General features: G+C 38.3%; 1 protein-coding gene and 1 pseudogene across 1 annotated transcript in view; one reads left to right on the forward strand and one right to left on the reverse strand.

Annotated features, from left to right (window-relative positions):
* Nucleotides 1-13,310, reverse strand: part of LOC149908151 (odorant receptor 4-like) — a 30,842-nt gene extending 17,532 nt beyond the window's left edge. Inside the window, exon 1 of the mRNA XM_090103285.1 lies at nucleotides 13,110-13,310. Within this exon, the coding sequence (XP_089959411.1) occupies nucleotides 13,110-13,227 (118 nt within the window). The 5' untranslated portion in view covers nucleotides 13,228-13,310. The remainder of the gene's footprint in view (nucleotides 1-13,109) is intronic.
* Nucleotides 8,444-11,141, forward strand: LOC149908153 (uncharacterized; annotated as a pseudogene).
* Nucleotides 13,311-16,724: the final 3,414 nt, after the last annotated feature.

Genomic DNA, 16,724 nt, shown 5'->3' on the forward strand with positions numbered 1-16,724 from the left:
GGCCGGTTTTTTTCCTTATTCAATAGACGAATAGGACTTATCTATCCAATAACTACGTTATTTGAGGAATAAATCTATTTGCCGCTCCAACGGCCAGATAGCGCGCTATTCGACTGTTAGGCGTTTGAGTTGACAACTGACGCGTCAAATTTGAGATATTTTCGTATGTCATAACATAGAGCGTAGAATTATTAACAATTAAACCTCTTTCTATATAATTATTATCAATTAAAATCATATTGAAATTGATGTTTTTGATAGTACTGATGACCATGCCATTGAAAATTTGCCGAACGCTGCCTTTAAGTATGTCGTTTCCATCGTAAAATAAATAAATTGAAACACAAATTTAACCAAACTCTTTACTCGAATCAAAACAACAATCAACAATCATAGAAGACAAGTGCACTCCTGACGTGAGTCATAATGACGGTTGTTGACAAATTGCAAGATTTGACTCTATCCCGCTCTAACCTGACTAATTTAATATGTTTGTTTCGCCACTCCGAGAGCAGTGCTGCCAATATGGAAATATTTGGTCAGATAGTTATTCATCAAATAAATCACGATTGAAAAATAGGCGAGCCGTAATGAGTTAGATAAATAATTGAATAAATCTATTCGAGGGGTAGTTATTAGACTGTTTATCTCGCGATTGAAAAATCGGCCCTTAAACTAGTATGTAAGACAACAGCTAAGCAGCCTTTTTCCATTGTACATCAAAATAGCAAAGGCTAGGCTTGGCTAGCAAATTATTAGAAATAGAATTATTTTTAAATCATAATTAATAATAAATAGAATTAAAATATTTTGTGTAACAGAACATTGGCTTAAACAATGTCAGTTGTTAATAAATATTGATAATTATAAATTAAAAAGTATATACTTTAGGACAAATGCTATTCATGGAGGTTCTCTTATTTTTGTACACAATAGTTTAAAATGCAAGGAACGAACTGACATTGTTAGCCTTTCTGTAGAACGCACCATTGAACTGTCCTGCAGGCCAAGACGAACGTCAAAACGCCAAGGAATAGAATACGCTATCGATAGAAATTGACATTAGCGTATGATGTTTTGCCTAAGGATTCGGTCACCCTACCAACGACAAGGACGATCACGAACAAAATTTTCATCCAGTCGAAATTAAATAAAATTGTGCAAAACACAATTAAAAATGGAATTTAAGAATTTCCTGTCGTATTGGTGTTTGGAAAAAACTTTTTTGAGATCAATGGATAAACAAACAGGTTTTTCATAGAAACAGTGGCTCCTAGAAAAAAAAATTTGTGTGGTTTTATGAAACCACGGTAAAAGTGAAACTGTTCGAACGGTTCCGAACACTGCTTTGTGTAGCGCATGTCGCGTGTCAGTCGGCTGCCGAGTAGGTACCTATACCTACGCGGCAGCCGCGATACACGCGACATGCGCTACACAGACCAAAAAGTTTGAGACGATGTAATAAAAGTTTCACTTTAAAATGTATTTAACCTTTTTTATAGATAATTAGGTAATCTACAATTTTGGTTCAGGTGATTGTATGATAAACTTACCGTCTCGGCGAAAATCGTAAATAAACCCTATTTCTTTTTATTAATTGACCTCGAATTTTTTTATTTCCGAGTACCAGAATGACGGGAGATTTTAATATTGATTTTGAACAAATTTCGGCAAGATTGGAATCTTGGTCGTGGTCGTCCGAACCATTACCAAAATGTCATGAGCTTATTTCAATAATTAGCGTTAGCAGTTTCTATTCCATGGCGTTACGTTCGTTTGTCTAGGCCCTGTGTTGAGCTTGAGCGTTACATTATTGTTTGCGTATACAGACCTCCTTCCAGTGACTATAATTTGTTTGAGACAGTCATGGAAGAAATATTAAAGCGTTTAGGCAGGAGTAAAAAGAAGGTAATAGTATGTGGTGATTTTAATATTGATTTACTTTCACACACACAAACGGCAACACGAATAGTTAATTTGTTTCATTCATTTAATCTGTATAAACTTTCTGATGAACCCACACGAATAACACCTACTTCTGCAACTTGTATTGATAATATACAGGGTGTAATCGTTAAGTGTGCACAGGCGATTTTTCCTTAAGTATTACAGATAACAAAAAACTTTAAACTGATATCGAAAGTACTTAACCTAATGAGTAAAATGGCCGTAATAAATTTTTTAAAATAAATCGAGAAATATCAAAAAAATTATCTTTAAACCCTCCCATACATTAAGTATGAAATATGAATATCCCGTATACATATTTTAATATGAAAGATTTTTAGCTTTCTTTTTCTTTTTTGGTTTTCTGCTTTAATTACTTCGCAAATTTGAAGTGGCATTTTCCACGCTTTTTCCGGACATTTTCACGCATTTTCCGGATATTTTCCGGGGATTTTCCAGGCATTTTCCACGCTTTTTCCGGACATTTCCACGCATTTTCCGGATATTTTCCAGACATTTCCCTGGCATTTTCCGGTTATTTTCCGGGATTTTCCAGACATTTTCCGGGAATTTCCAAGGCATTTTCCGGGGATTTTCCGAGCATTTCCCGGGGATTTTCCGGATGTTGCCCAGACATTTTCCGGACATTTCCCTGGCATTTTCCGGGAATTTTCCACGCATTTCCCAGGCATTTACGGAAATTTCTCAGGCATTTTCCGGGAATTTTCCAGGCATCTATCTTAGGACCGTTTCTGTTCTTAGTGTATATTAATGACCTACCTTATTATTTGCAGGATATGTGTGAAATAGTACTGTTTGCAGATGACACCTCATTAATATTTAATGTGGATAGACATGACACAAATGTTGACGCAGTAAACTCTGCTCTTTTATGCATATCCAATTGGTTAAATACTAATAATTTACTATTATGTACAAAAAAAACAAATTGTGTAGAATTTATCCTCACAAATGTAAAAAAGGTGAAAAGGAATATTATTTTAAACGGGGAGGTATTATACCCTGTGGAATCGACTGTTTTTCTTGGTTTGACATTAGATGAGAAGCTTCAATGGGGGGCCCATGTTACCACCACCGCTGCTAAGCTCAGCTCAGCTGCATATGCAGTTAGAAGAATAAGGCATCTCACCGATGAAGAAACGGCTAGATTGGTTTACTTTAGCTACTTTCATAGCATAATGTCCTATGGAATTCTGCTATGGGGCAGGGCTGCAGATATAGAAACTATATTTATATTACAGAAAAGAGCCATACGCTCTATATATAATTTGCGTACTCGAGACTCACTAAGAGATCTCTTTATCCTTACTGTACCGTCGCAGTATATATTTAATAATATATACTGCGACGTATGTACACAATAACGCTTACTTACACACAAAAGTCGGAGATAGACATTGTTATGACACAAGAAACAGAAATAATTTGGAAAATCCAAAAGTGCACGCCTCATAATTTTTTTTTAATAAATATTTATTAATTATTATTTTTGTTTATTTAATAACAATTAAACCACATCGAATCAGACCCTGAAAAATGAAAGGGTTCTATTCCTGAGCATACTCAAGCGTAAGAGAAAAAAAAAGACTCGATTAGTTATTTCGGTCGCTATCGTGTTAACAAGAAAAAACCGGCCAAGTGCGAGTCGGGCTCGCGCACAAAGGGTTCCGTAGCAGCAAATATAATAAATTACAGTTAAATCAACCTATCTCAAAAACTATAAGAGATACTTTGATCAAACCAAAAATCGTTGAAAGAGTTAATTAGCATGCATCACCTCTATTTTTTTTAGAATTTTATACCCCGTAGTTATAAAAATAGAGGGGGGGGGACATACTTTTTACGACTTTGAGAGCTGATATCTCAAAAACCGTTCACTTTAAGAAAAATGTTTTTTAGAAAACTTTATATCATTTTAAAAGACCTTTCCATTGATACCCCACACGGGTATGTACATCGAAAAAAAAAATTTCATCCCTCAGTTACATGTATGGGGGGCCCCACCCCCAATTCTTTTTTTTACTATTTAGTGTCATATTTTTGTAGCGGTTCATACAACACATATTCCCATCAAATTTCATCACTGTAGTACTTATAGTTTCCGAGTAAATCGGCTGTGACAGACGGACAGACGGACAGACGGACAGACGGACATGACGAAACTATAAGGGTTCCGTTTTTGCCATTTTGGCTACGGAACCCTAAAAAGGATCCGCACATACAGACACACGGACGTCCAAGACAGAACTTTTTTAAACTGTTTTTTAACTAGTTTAAATAACAAAAATGACATCAAAAATATCATGAACGTTAAAAATAGTGTTTTTTCTTAATATGTGTGTGTATGTATTATCTTACAAGTGCAATGTATGATACATAAAGACATTTTAAGTTTGAAAAATCAGATGTTTTGCGCGAAGTGACAGTAGTACCCACCTCAACGCTTCGCTTATGAGGCGTGCAATAAAATTGAAATGCCATTTTTCCGGCTAGCTAAAGTTAAAAATTCATTTATGGGTCAAGGTATACGCTTTTACAACAGAATTCCTCATAATATTAAAGAGTTTAATAGTTCTAAATTTAAAACTTATATAAAAAATGTACTAGTTCAGAGAGCCTATTACAGTATTAAGGAATATATGGACGATAAAAACCCATGGAGGGTTGTCGCGTAAAAACCACAGGACAGTTCTTTGGCATATTATGTTAATATAATTATTATGATGTTACATACAGGGTGTCCCAAAAAGTAGTGATGAACGAAAGCTGGGAGGTAGAGGACCAAGAGGGCTATCCGAATCATCCCCATGTGTGTTATGCGATTTTTCGTATTTTCGGAGTTATTACATTTTTTTCAATTTTTCATCTTTCGCCGAGTACGATGAGATTTTTATTTATGGTGACGTGAATTATTGCGCTAGATGCTTGATTTTTTTTTGTGTGCTAAGCTGAAAGATAGGCCAATTCAGTATGGTAACATTTACTATCGTTAGATCTTCGAATGGAAAAAAAAAGAATTAAATGCCAAGAAAGATAAAATTACCCAGTATGTCCATAACTTCAAGGGCCCACAAAAAAATAAAATCACATTGGTAACGCCAATATAATTAAAATAGTAAATGTAGAAATTAAACGTTTATTGTTTGTGGTGTGTTCCTTCATCCTTCCCTACATACGAGCACAACCAATCATCGCGTGGTCACTAACCACGTGACACGTCCAATAAGACGTGAACGCGACGTTCGTGTCGCTGCAGTCAGTCGAGTTCGCTCCGTTCCTTCGCGAGGTTCGGGACTCGGCCACCGCCGGAGAGCTTCCACGAGGCTCTCTAGATCATCAGGCATTGTGCCCTTGTAACATCACCGGGGTATCCCGTGCCCCGGCCCTTGGTCGCGCTCACCGCCGCGTGTGTGTTTGTGTGGAGTGTGGGACTGGACGCCGTTCCTGCCCGCCGCGAGCTGGAGGACCCTGACCGCGTGGCGGCGCGTGTGTTCTGGACGCTACTCCCTCCGACGAGGTATGTGCCGTATGATCCTGTCTATCCCTCTTTGCTAACACCACGTAGATCTAAATACAGTCCACTTTCATATCGAGAAATATATTTACGTATATTTTTATATTGGCGCGACCATTGAGTGGTACCTTCGACCCGGATAGTAACCATAGAGTGGTCACTTCGAGCAGGATAATACCTGATGATTCCACCGCCCTTATTAGGATACTCATTGTGTAGGACCTAATAAGCGATTAGTAGTATCTTCAATGCGAAATACTATTTAATATACCGCATATAATAGAACGACAATGCGTCTTCTACTATTCATATAAAATATATTTTAAACCCGCCCTTATTAGGATACTCATTGTAGGCCCTAATAAGCGATTTAATAGTACATTCATTGTGAAATAACTATAATATACCGCATAGATCGACATTGCGTCATCTATTATTTTTTGCTTAAAATATATTTTATTCCGCCCGTAACATTAAGTTACGCGTATATTATTATTAAAATAGTTAATTAAAACTATATTCATATCGTTTATCCGCAGTTATAACGCTAAAATCATTATAAATCGAACATATTTCATCATATTTATTTACCCGCTACCCGCGCTCGAAATTTATAACGTTATCTAGGTCATTCCGCGATCCGCTGTTATAATCCGACCATATTGAAAATTCATACTCGGTTCATATTACGCTTGCGTCGCTGACCTACTTTATTTAGTCGTATAACTTGTTATTGTAACTTGTATTGTAACATTCTCTGTTTGAATATATACTTTTGTTATTAAAAATGCCGCCTAAGAAAATGACTAAGTTACCTGATAGTGACGCTTCGGATGTTAATGATTCGGAAGATATAAATGATTCGCAGTTATCCATGTTATTAGCTAAACGCGAAGTTATATTCGAAATGGTGCAACAAATGTATGATTTGTCTTTAAACGTTCATAACAACGCCTCGCTTATGGAAAGTTTCCTTGACGAGTCCGCGCAGATAGAATCATTACGTGAAAGATTTGAAAAGTGTTTAGACGAATACAATACTCGCTTATTATTATTAACACCTACCGCGAAACCTGATTATAAAAGCCTCGTTGCATTCGAGTCTTTATATAGCAGAGTTATAAGAATTAAATCGCAATATTCGCAACCAAGTCCGTCACACGGAGATTTAATAATTTGCATGAAAATAGGCCTAAATTACCGCCTATCGAATTAGTACCATTTTCGGGTGATATTCGCTCATTTCCGCTATTTCTTTCGAATTTTGAATCAATTGTTCACAACAATCCCGGCCTTACAGATGCCGAGCGTTTATATTATTTACTAGGTAAATTAACGGGGAAGGCCACAACTGTTATAGCTGGTATAACCCCCTCCGCTGAAAATTATAATTTAATTTTACAAACTTTAAAAAATAAATATGATGATAAACGTATGTTGGTTTCCGCGTATTTAAATCAAATGTTTGATTTTAAACCTTTGCTTTCTCCGTCCGCAACAAACTTTGATTTATTTACTGATAACTTTATTAGCGCAGTGCGCGCCTTACAGAATATAAAGTTAGATAATATTACAGATTTAATGATTGTTCATATCGCGTTGAAGAAGTTAGATTCAGATACTGTTCGCGCTTTCGAGACTAAGTTTGGTAGTGAAATGCCTACTTTTGATAACTTAGTTCAATTTATTCAAACTCGTGCGAAGGTATTAGAACGCATTCATCCTTCCACAAATTCGGGAATAAATAAACCGCCTCGAAAGTATAATAATTATAACCGCAGTTCAAATAATATCTCGTCTGCTCCGCCTAAGTATCAGTCTTACGTAACAACCGCTGATTCCGCATATAGTTGTCTTTGTACAAATATTACGCATCAACATTTATTTAAATGTTCAAGTTTTCATAAAATGAGTCCGCAGGAACGTTTGAAATACGTAAAGGATAGAAACGCGTGTATAAATTGTCTCAGTATAAAACATCGAGTTTCTAGTTGTTCGTCTAATTTTAATTGCCGCATTTGTAAATTAAAACATCATACGATGTTACATTTGAAACGCGAATCTTCCATTCCCGCGCCTGCGTCTCACCCCCCGCCGCGCAGCACACCGCCGTTGCCTGCGCCGTCACCGCCGTCCGCGTCGGGCGGGTGCGTCCGCTCCGACATTGCGCTATGTACCGCTAGCTATACAGCTGATACTGATAACGCATTTCAATGCAACGCGCCCGCGAATAAACAATGTACTATTTTATTATCAACCGCTGAAGTCGTAGCTTATAATTGTAAAGGCGAACGGCTTATTATTCGCGCGCTTTTAGATTCCGCTTCGCAAAGTCACTTCATTACGAATGAATGTTGTGAACGTTTAGGTATTAAACCGCAGAAAACCGAACGTACTATTATTAAGGGGTTCGGTGGTTCAGAAAAAATTGTAAATAGTAATTCCGTAAATATACAATTTTATTCGCGTCTTGACAACAACATATCTTTTAATATTTCACCGCTAGTTGTTGATCATGTTACGGATTTATTACCTACCGCTGTTATAGACACTTCTGTCTTATCGCATATTTCGCATTTACCGCTCGCAGATGAGAGTTTTGGTACGCCAAACAAAATCGATTTATTAATCGGTGCTTCTCTGTTCCCTCATCTGCTTCTCCCCGACGTAGTTCATGCATCTCGTGACTCGTCGGCGCCCGCTGCATTGCGCACGGTGTTAGGCTATGTAATAATGGGTTCAGTGCCCACCATACCTAACATACATAAACCGCCCTTGACGTGTTGTCACGTTCAAGAGACCGCCGCTATTGACTCATTAGTCAGGCGTTTCTGGGAGCTCGAGGAGCTTCCTACCGCACCGCCCGTTCAACATCCCGATGATGTTGAATGTGAAGAATATTATAAATTAACTACAACCCGCGACCCCGTGAGTGGCAGATATATCGTTTCGCTTCCATTTAAGGATGATTTCTACACTCTCGGTGACTCATTTAATATTGCCCGCAAAACGTTTCATGTGCCTCGAAAGAAAGCTTCAAGCTTCACCTAAATTAAGGTTGGCATATGATGACGTCATAAAAGATTATCTAACGAAAAATTATATATCACCCGCGCCTCCGTATGATCCGCGTGACCCTACACCTATTTATATTATACCGCATCACGCTGTTCTGCGCGAGGATAAATCGTCGACTAAGCTGCGCATGGTTTTAGATGCTAGCATGCCAACTTCTGGAAGCCAGCGTTCATTGAATGACCTTCTGCATGTTGGGCCGAATTTACAAGGCAATTTGTTTACAATAATTTTAGGTTTTCGTCTCCACGCGATTGCCATGACCGCCGATTGCCGCCAACAGTTTCTGCAGATATTCGTGCGTGAGTTTGATCGTCGTTTTCAATGTTTTTTATATCGTTTCAGCCCGCAGGATCCGCTGCTTCTTTATCAATTTAATCGAGTTTGCTTCGGCATCAAGTCTAGTCCTTATCATGCACTGCGCACGGTAAGACAGCTCGTAGAAGATGACGGCGCGAAATATCCGCTAGCGAGTGGCATTGCGTCTTCCTCGTTGTATATGGATGATATCGCCTTCTCTATTCCCACGGAATGTGAAGCAGTTTCCGCGTCGCAGCAGCTCATCGATTTGTTTAAGGGAGCTCAGTGGGATCTTATTAAATGGAATAGTAATAGCAAAATGTGTTAGATAATCTTCCCGCTTCGCACAAACTTTTACCCTCCGCGGTGGAGTTTGATAAGACCGTGCAACATAAATTACTTAGTCTGCATTGGTCTACTGTTGCTTATTATTTTTATTTTAAAATTACCGCTCCCGCCGATGTGATGTGCACTAAGCACTCCATCTTGTCAATTGCCGCCCGTCTGTGGGACATGATGGGCTTCGTTGCTCCCACAGTCGTGTATAACATCCCATCAGATAATTTCTACCATGTTTCTGGTATTGAAATTCCCGCTGTCATTCTTTCGCGTGGCATTACGCCACAAAATCTCGTACCGCACCCTCTGTGGTTCCACGGACCCCAGTGGGCTCGTTCGGACCCATCTGAATGGCCTCTTAGGAGTCTCGATGGTGAGTCTATTGCAGACATTCCCGAACGAAAATTATTAGCACACACTGTGTGCCCGCCTATAAAGCATTGCGCTTTATACGATACCGCCCTTCGCGTCTCGTCGCGTCGTGTATTTTATATTTATAGGTTCCTTATATTATTAACCCGCCGCGGTGTTATGATGACCGTAGAGGAACCTAATTTCGCTGAGAATAAAATTATTCCCGCCCTGCAAAATAAATATTTTGCAGAGGAGTATTATAATATACTCTTTTATAAATTTTATTCGCAGGCTTTCAACCGCTTGAAGCCTTTTATTCGCTACAGACTTATCCTCATCGGACGTCTAAGCGATTCCGCCCTGGAATGTGCACATAAGCATCCAGTGATATCACCGCGCAATGATCACATAATTATCATGATCATTGACTATTATCATATTAAATATATGAATATCATAACGCCTTTGTTTCGTGTTATTTTAATTACCGCGCTTTTATTAGCTTTACCCGCACCTCAAGTCAAATCTGATCACGTCAGTTTGCTTGATAGGCATTCGCTACTGGACAAGTTAGTTCAGTCGTTTTGGAAACGTTGGGGAATGGAATACTTACACGGTTTGCAGGTTAGGCAGAAATGGAATACGCCTTCGACACCTATTACTCCTGGAACGGTCGTGGTTGTAATAAATGCACCGCCCCTAACCTGGCCTTTAGCCGTCGTAGAGAAAGTACATCCTTCAAAGGACGACGTCGCGCGCGTTTGTACAGTTAGAACCGCCAAGGGAACTTACCTTCGCCCGGTCGTTCGTTTATGTCCGCTTCCAAGACAATAGTTATACCGCATTAGTGTATTACCGCAGTTAGTTAAGTTTAATTTTAAGTTTTGCACCGCTTTCGTTTATAATTTCTTAGTTATAATACCGCCGTGACTTTAGGAATTTTTTATACCCCGCTCGCTTTACGCGATCCTAGAGTCATAGAATTTGTTAGTTGTAATACCGCCGTGACTTTAGGAATTTATATAACCCGCTCGCATTACGCGATCCTAGAGTCATAGAATTTGTTAGTTATATTTCCGCCGTGACTTTTAGGATTTTTTATTATCCCGCTCGCATTTTGCGCTCCTAGAGCCATAGAACTTGTTATTTATATTACCGCCGTGGCTCTTAGGACTTTTATTAACCCGCGCGCATTATGCGATCCTAGAGTCATAGTTTTTCGCTGTATCTTATGATTGGTTTTAAATGGTGACCCATTTAGGGCGGGTGGATATGGTAACGCCAATATAATTAAAATAGTAAATGTAGAAATTAAACGTTTATTGTTTGTGGTGTGTTCCTTCATCCTTCCCTACATACGAGCACAACCAATCATCGCGTGGTCACTAACCACGTGACACGTCCAATAAGACGTGAACGCGACGTTCGTGTCGCTGCAGTTAGTCGAGTTCGCTCCGTTCCTTCGCGAGGTTCGGGACTCGGCCACCGCCGGAGAGCTTCCACGAGGCTCTCTAGATCATCAGGCATTGTGCCCTTGTAACACCACCGGGGTATCCCGTGCCCCGGCCCTTGGTCGCGCTCACCGCCGCGTGTGTGTTTGTGTGGAGTGTGGGTTCTTGCCCGCCGCGAGCTGGAGGACCCTGACCGCGTGGCGGCGCGTGTGTTCTGGACGCTACTCCCTCCGACGAGGTACGTGCCGTATGATCCTGTCTATCCCTCTTTGCTAACACCACGTAGATCAAAATACAGTCCACTTTCATATCGAGAATATATTTACGTATATTTTTATATTGGCGCGACCACACATAAAAAAGGTTTTCCATTTGGCTTTTAAAAACTTGCTCTATCGATCAGGTAGCTACCCTAAAAATTTAATTTTATTATTCTAAAGGCTTCAATCGAAAAATTGAAATCTAAATGTGGTAAGTGCAAAATTTTTATTAACATGATGATCAATAAAACCAATAAATAGGTGTTTAATTACCAGAATTTTTTTTAAATAGCCCCGCTGTTGCTCAATGCAAGTGCGACATCACCGTAAAAAGTTGTCTTTTAAATGTCTGAATGCTTTTTTATCATTTTTAATGGTTTCTTCTGCTACTATGAATTTCCGGGTTATTTCGTCCAAATTGTGGTATTCTCTCAAGTAGCCGAGGTCTTTTTAGTATCCTCATTAAAACAAATCAATGGGGTTTAGGTCGTGGGACCGTGGAGGCCAGGCTTTAAAGCAGGCATCACCGGCGCATGCGCAGGCTGCAACGACCAATCCATCTTTCAGAGTATTTTTGCCCTTTAGCCTGGCCTCCACGGTTTCCGGACATAAACCCTATTGAATTTTTTCCGTGGGAATACTACAAAGACGAGAGACTGCCACAATTTGGACGAAATAACCCGGAAATTCATAGTTGCAGAAGAAACCATTAAAAATTATAAAAGAGCATTCAGACATTAAAAAGACAACTTTTTACGGTGATGTTGCACTTGCATTGAGCAACAGCGGGGCTATTTTAAAAAAAATCTGGTAATTTAACAGCTATTTATTAGTTTTAATGATCATCATGTTAATAAATTTTTCCACTTACCACATTTAGATTTCAATGTTTCGATTGAAGCCTTCAGAATAATAAAATGAAATTTTTAGGGTAGCTACCTGATCGATAGAGCAAGTTTTTAAAAGCCAAATGGAAAACCTTTTTTATGTGATTTTATTTTTTTATGGGCCCTTGAAGCTATGAACATACTGGGTAATTTTATCTTTCTTGGCATTTAATTCCTTTTTTTATTCCATTCGAAGATCTAACGATAGTAAATGTTACCATACTGAATTGGCCTATCTTTCAGCTTAGCACACAAAAAAAATCAAGCATCTAGCGCAATAATTCACGTCACCATAAATAAAAATCTCATCGTACTCGGCGATAGATGAAAAATTGAAAAAAATGTAATAACTCCGAAAATACGAAAAATCGCATAACACACATGGGGGTGATTCGGATAGCCCTCTAAGTCCTCTACCTCCCAGCTTCAGTATATCACTACTTTTTGGGACACCCTGTATGTAATTTGTAAAATTGTAAAACTGATATGATTAAAAAGAGCAACTATGGAGTTTCTTGCCGATTCTTCTCCGTAGATACTGCTTTCCGAATCGGTGGTAAATGTTAAAAATATGTACCTAATGACGTTTCAAAAGTGCTTCTAGAAGAAGTCTAATTGAATAAATAAATGTTTGAGTTTGAGTTTCTTAGTAGTAAAGAAAAGAATAGCCAAACACGGTCATAAATAAAAGTGTAATGTTGAGAGTTGAATAGACCCTTAAAATTTAACACAATAAGTTAAATCTTTTAGCTTTAAGCGTTAGTTCATTTTGTACCTTCAAAGTGTTAAGACATACCTTCGATACTCTATATTTTGAAGTTAAATAAAGTGATAATATTAAAACAACAAAGTTCTTAAATTATTTAGTGAAAATTAATCACACCACCACCCATAATCCCAATAATTACAAACCTTTCCTCTTTATAATATTAGTATAGATATAGATAATGTAATTATTCACCATCCAAATCCTCGATCATTTTATCTATTCTGGCCGCATCGACGTGGAACACTATCTGCTTGACGATCGAGGTGACATGGCACAGCAGAAGGAACATGACGCGGGACAGCTTGGCCATGTCGCTGCGCGCCCGGTACGCGTACAGGCACTCCTGCGCCAGGTACAGCGAGGTGAGCGCCAGCACGGCCGCGCGGTACGCCGCGTGCGCTGCGCCGCCCTCGCCTCCTGCACCGCCCCCGCCGCCCGCACGCAGGAACCCCACCAGCCGCAGCAGCCGCGTGTGCTCTGCTATGCACTCGCCTGCCTCTGACATCTGCTCATAAACAATCATATAAATTATGTTAAATCGCCTTCCAAATAAATAAAAAGTTGCCCGACCAGTTAACCGACTTCTTTGTTGGTTGAACTTTATCGATGCCTACTATGTTACGTAACATAGTAGGCATCGATAAAGTTCCTTCAAATTCAAATTCAAATTATATTTATTTGCAAGAATATAGTACAAATTATAGATGTTTAAATTACAATATTATGTGGCTAATACATTCTACCCATTGATTGGGTGTGCAAATATTAAAAAGAAAGTTGATTAGTCTAATTATTATTCAGCGGTTTAGGGTACTTATTTTTGTAATAAAAGAAGAAAAAGTACTTGTAGGGCGATATACCCAGTGGTGGGCTACGTGGCTAGTGTTGGAGGGATTTGTTATAAAATCAAACTAAAATGCACACTAATTAATTTATTGCTAAAATCACTGCTATTACACTTTTAGTTGTTACTGTATAATTGTTACTGTTAATTGTTATATTATATGTTAATTATTCTGTTAAATAAATGTTATAATTGCACGCCTCATAAGCGAAGCGTTGAGGTGGGTACTACTGTCACTTCGCGCAAAACATCTGATTTTTCAAACTTAAAATGTCTTTATGTATCATACATTGCACTTGTAAGATAATACATACACACACATATTAAGAAAAAACACTATTTTTAACGTTCATGATATTTTTGATGTCATTTTTGAAGTGAAACTTCTTTATCGGGGGTGGACAAAAATTTTGTGTAACATTTTTGCGTTACGTTACGCCGCGCGCGTGACATTTTTGCGTTACGCCGTACTCGTAACTATATATACATGTTATATTAAAGTGATCAGCAAAATCAAAGGGTTTGTTTTAATTCTAATTCCAGTGAATTTATAAAAAAGTAAATAAGTAATTACATCTATTTTTCTAATACTTAGGTGTAATAATGGTATTTATTTTTCTAAGTTATTTATGATTAACCTCACTTTTTGATTGTATTTTTCAATACACTAACACGTGGGTGGAATTATGGTATCTATTTAATTTAATAATTTATATAATATAATATATATAATTATATTATTTATATATTATATATATATATATATATATACTTATATATATATATATATATTTATCCCTCAAACAAACAGCCGTCCTCTGAAGACAAAAATGCATTTAAACTGGCGTCCACCTGCTTTTGGCGTCCGAATACTGGACGCCACTTTGATAGCCAGTGGCATTCACGTCCTATTGGTCCTGACAAACCGTAGGACAAATATCGATAGATGCCAAAATATCGCTTAAATGGCTGCAATAATATATTAAAAAGTTCGAGAAAAAATCTTAGCGCAGATGAGGCGCTGCTGTCGCGCGTATATTTACAGTCGTATAACTCGGAGATTTCCTGACTCCGACTCCGCGTATTTGGCGTCCACAACTGCGACGTTGCCAGCTCGTTCGCACCGATAGATCACAATCATAATATTTACCACTGACTGCAATTATAACAATATATTCGCCGTAGGAGGTGTACGCGTTGCGTATCATTAGGAGCCCGAGTTTATTTAAAAACTTTAAAAAGTCGGTGAAAATACAAAAAAAATTACGTGCAGTTATTGAATTTTTTTTAAAGAATACTTGAGGCGTGATCTACAATCGATATAGAAGCCAAAAATATAGTTTTTAGAATTTTTTTCTGTTTGTCTGTATGTACGTCCGGCATAAACTCAAAAACTACTGCATGGATTTACTTGAAATTTTGCATGAATATTACTAAGAGGTCAGGTCAGGCTATAGGCTACATATTATCAAGCTATCACCTACGGGGCAGAAGAGTTCGTTTGTTTGGTTGAACGCGCTAATCTCCGGAACTACTAGTACGATTTGATTGATTTGATTCTTTCAGTGTTGGATAGATCATTTATTGAGGTAGTCTATAAGCTATATAATATCACGCTAATAGGAGTGGAGCAGTAATGAAAAATGTTACCAAATTGGAGGAAATTTAAGCGATGGTAGCGGAACAGTAATGTTTATCGTGGGTGAAATTCTTTATAAGCCATAAGATTTAAAGCGAAAAGACCACGAACGTAACTTTCAGTTAAAATAGCAACATAATAATATGTTTATATTGAACGGACGCACAATAGCTTTATACGGACGGCCAATAGCTATATACGGACGCTCAATAGCTATATATACGGACGTCCAATTGCTATATACGAATGTTCAATTCAAATCTAGTGGGATATTCTCAAAATCTCTCTTCTTCTCTCTAAAAATATTTCTTCCTACTAAATGCCAATAATTCCCATTGATCCCTGGGAAATCTGTGGGGACAAATGGGAATAATCCAATATGGTGCAAGTGATGCAACACGATTGGTAATAGTATTTCCATCATACAGTAGCTTGTAGCCAAACAGTACTGCCTCAAATAGTAAATTATTCCTCAATCGTAGTTCGAGGCATGCCGAGGGGTTTCATCCTTTCATTGTGGATATCCCTAACATTCGAACTCGTCGCTTCGAGACTTCTTTCATAATTAAAACAGCCAAACAATGGAATTATTCACTCCCTACAACTATTTTTCCTGAGCAATACAACCTGGACCTCTTCAAAGCTAGGGTGAATAGGCTCCTCCTAGGCAGACGTGCACCCAAGTAGACCACATTGCCGCTTTCCATCAGGTCTGATTGTGGTCAAACGTTTGCCTATCGATTATAAAAAGAAAAAAAATAGTGCCGTATTTTTACAATTAAAGTAGCCAGGTTATTGAACGTCCGTATATAGCTATTAGGCGTCCGTATATAGATATTGGACGTCCGTATATAGATATTGGACGTCCGTATATAATATTTGACGTCCATATATTATAATATTGGTTCAGGCCATGGTAGGATACAATCCCGATTTTATCATACCTATATTTATATTGACCCACTTTTTTTTTTTTTTTTTTGTGTGGTGTCTCTCAATGTTAGCCAGAAGGGCTTCTACATTTTAACGCGGACGCGGGGGTGAACTGAAGGTTCACCCTGGTAGCGACATGCACAAGGGCGTCCCCCCGCCACGGGGACCACGAACCTCGGCTTGGGCTGTCGCTTGAGTGGAGGAGGCCAGAAGGGCCCTAATCGGACGGGATATTGACCCACAAATGAAGTTATTGCCTACCTAATTGTCTTAAATTTATAAAAAATAGACTAGATAAACATTTACATAATTATATGCTTGTTATTTTAGCAACTACCTGTGATTTTTCATGTAAAAATTACAGACAGGAGCTTAATTTTCTTTATCGTAT

This window comes from Colias eurytheme, chromosome 6 (genome assembly GCF_061535395.1).
Source record: "Colias eurytheme isolate Ceu_HAF_F1 chromosome 6, ilColEury1 Martin Lab GWU primary, whole genome shotgun sequence".
NCBI lineage: Eukaryota > Metazoa > Arthropoda > Insecta > Lepidoptera > Pieridae > Colias > Colias eurytheme.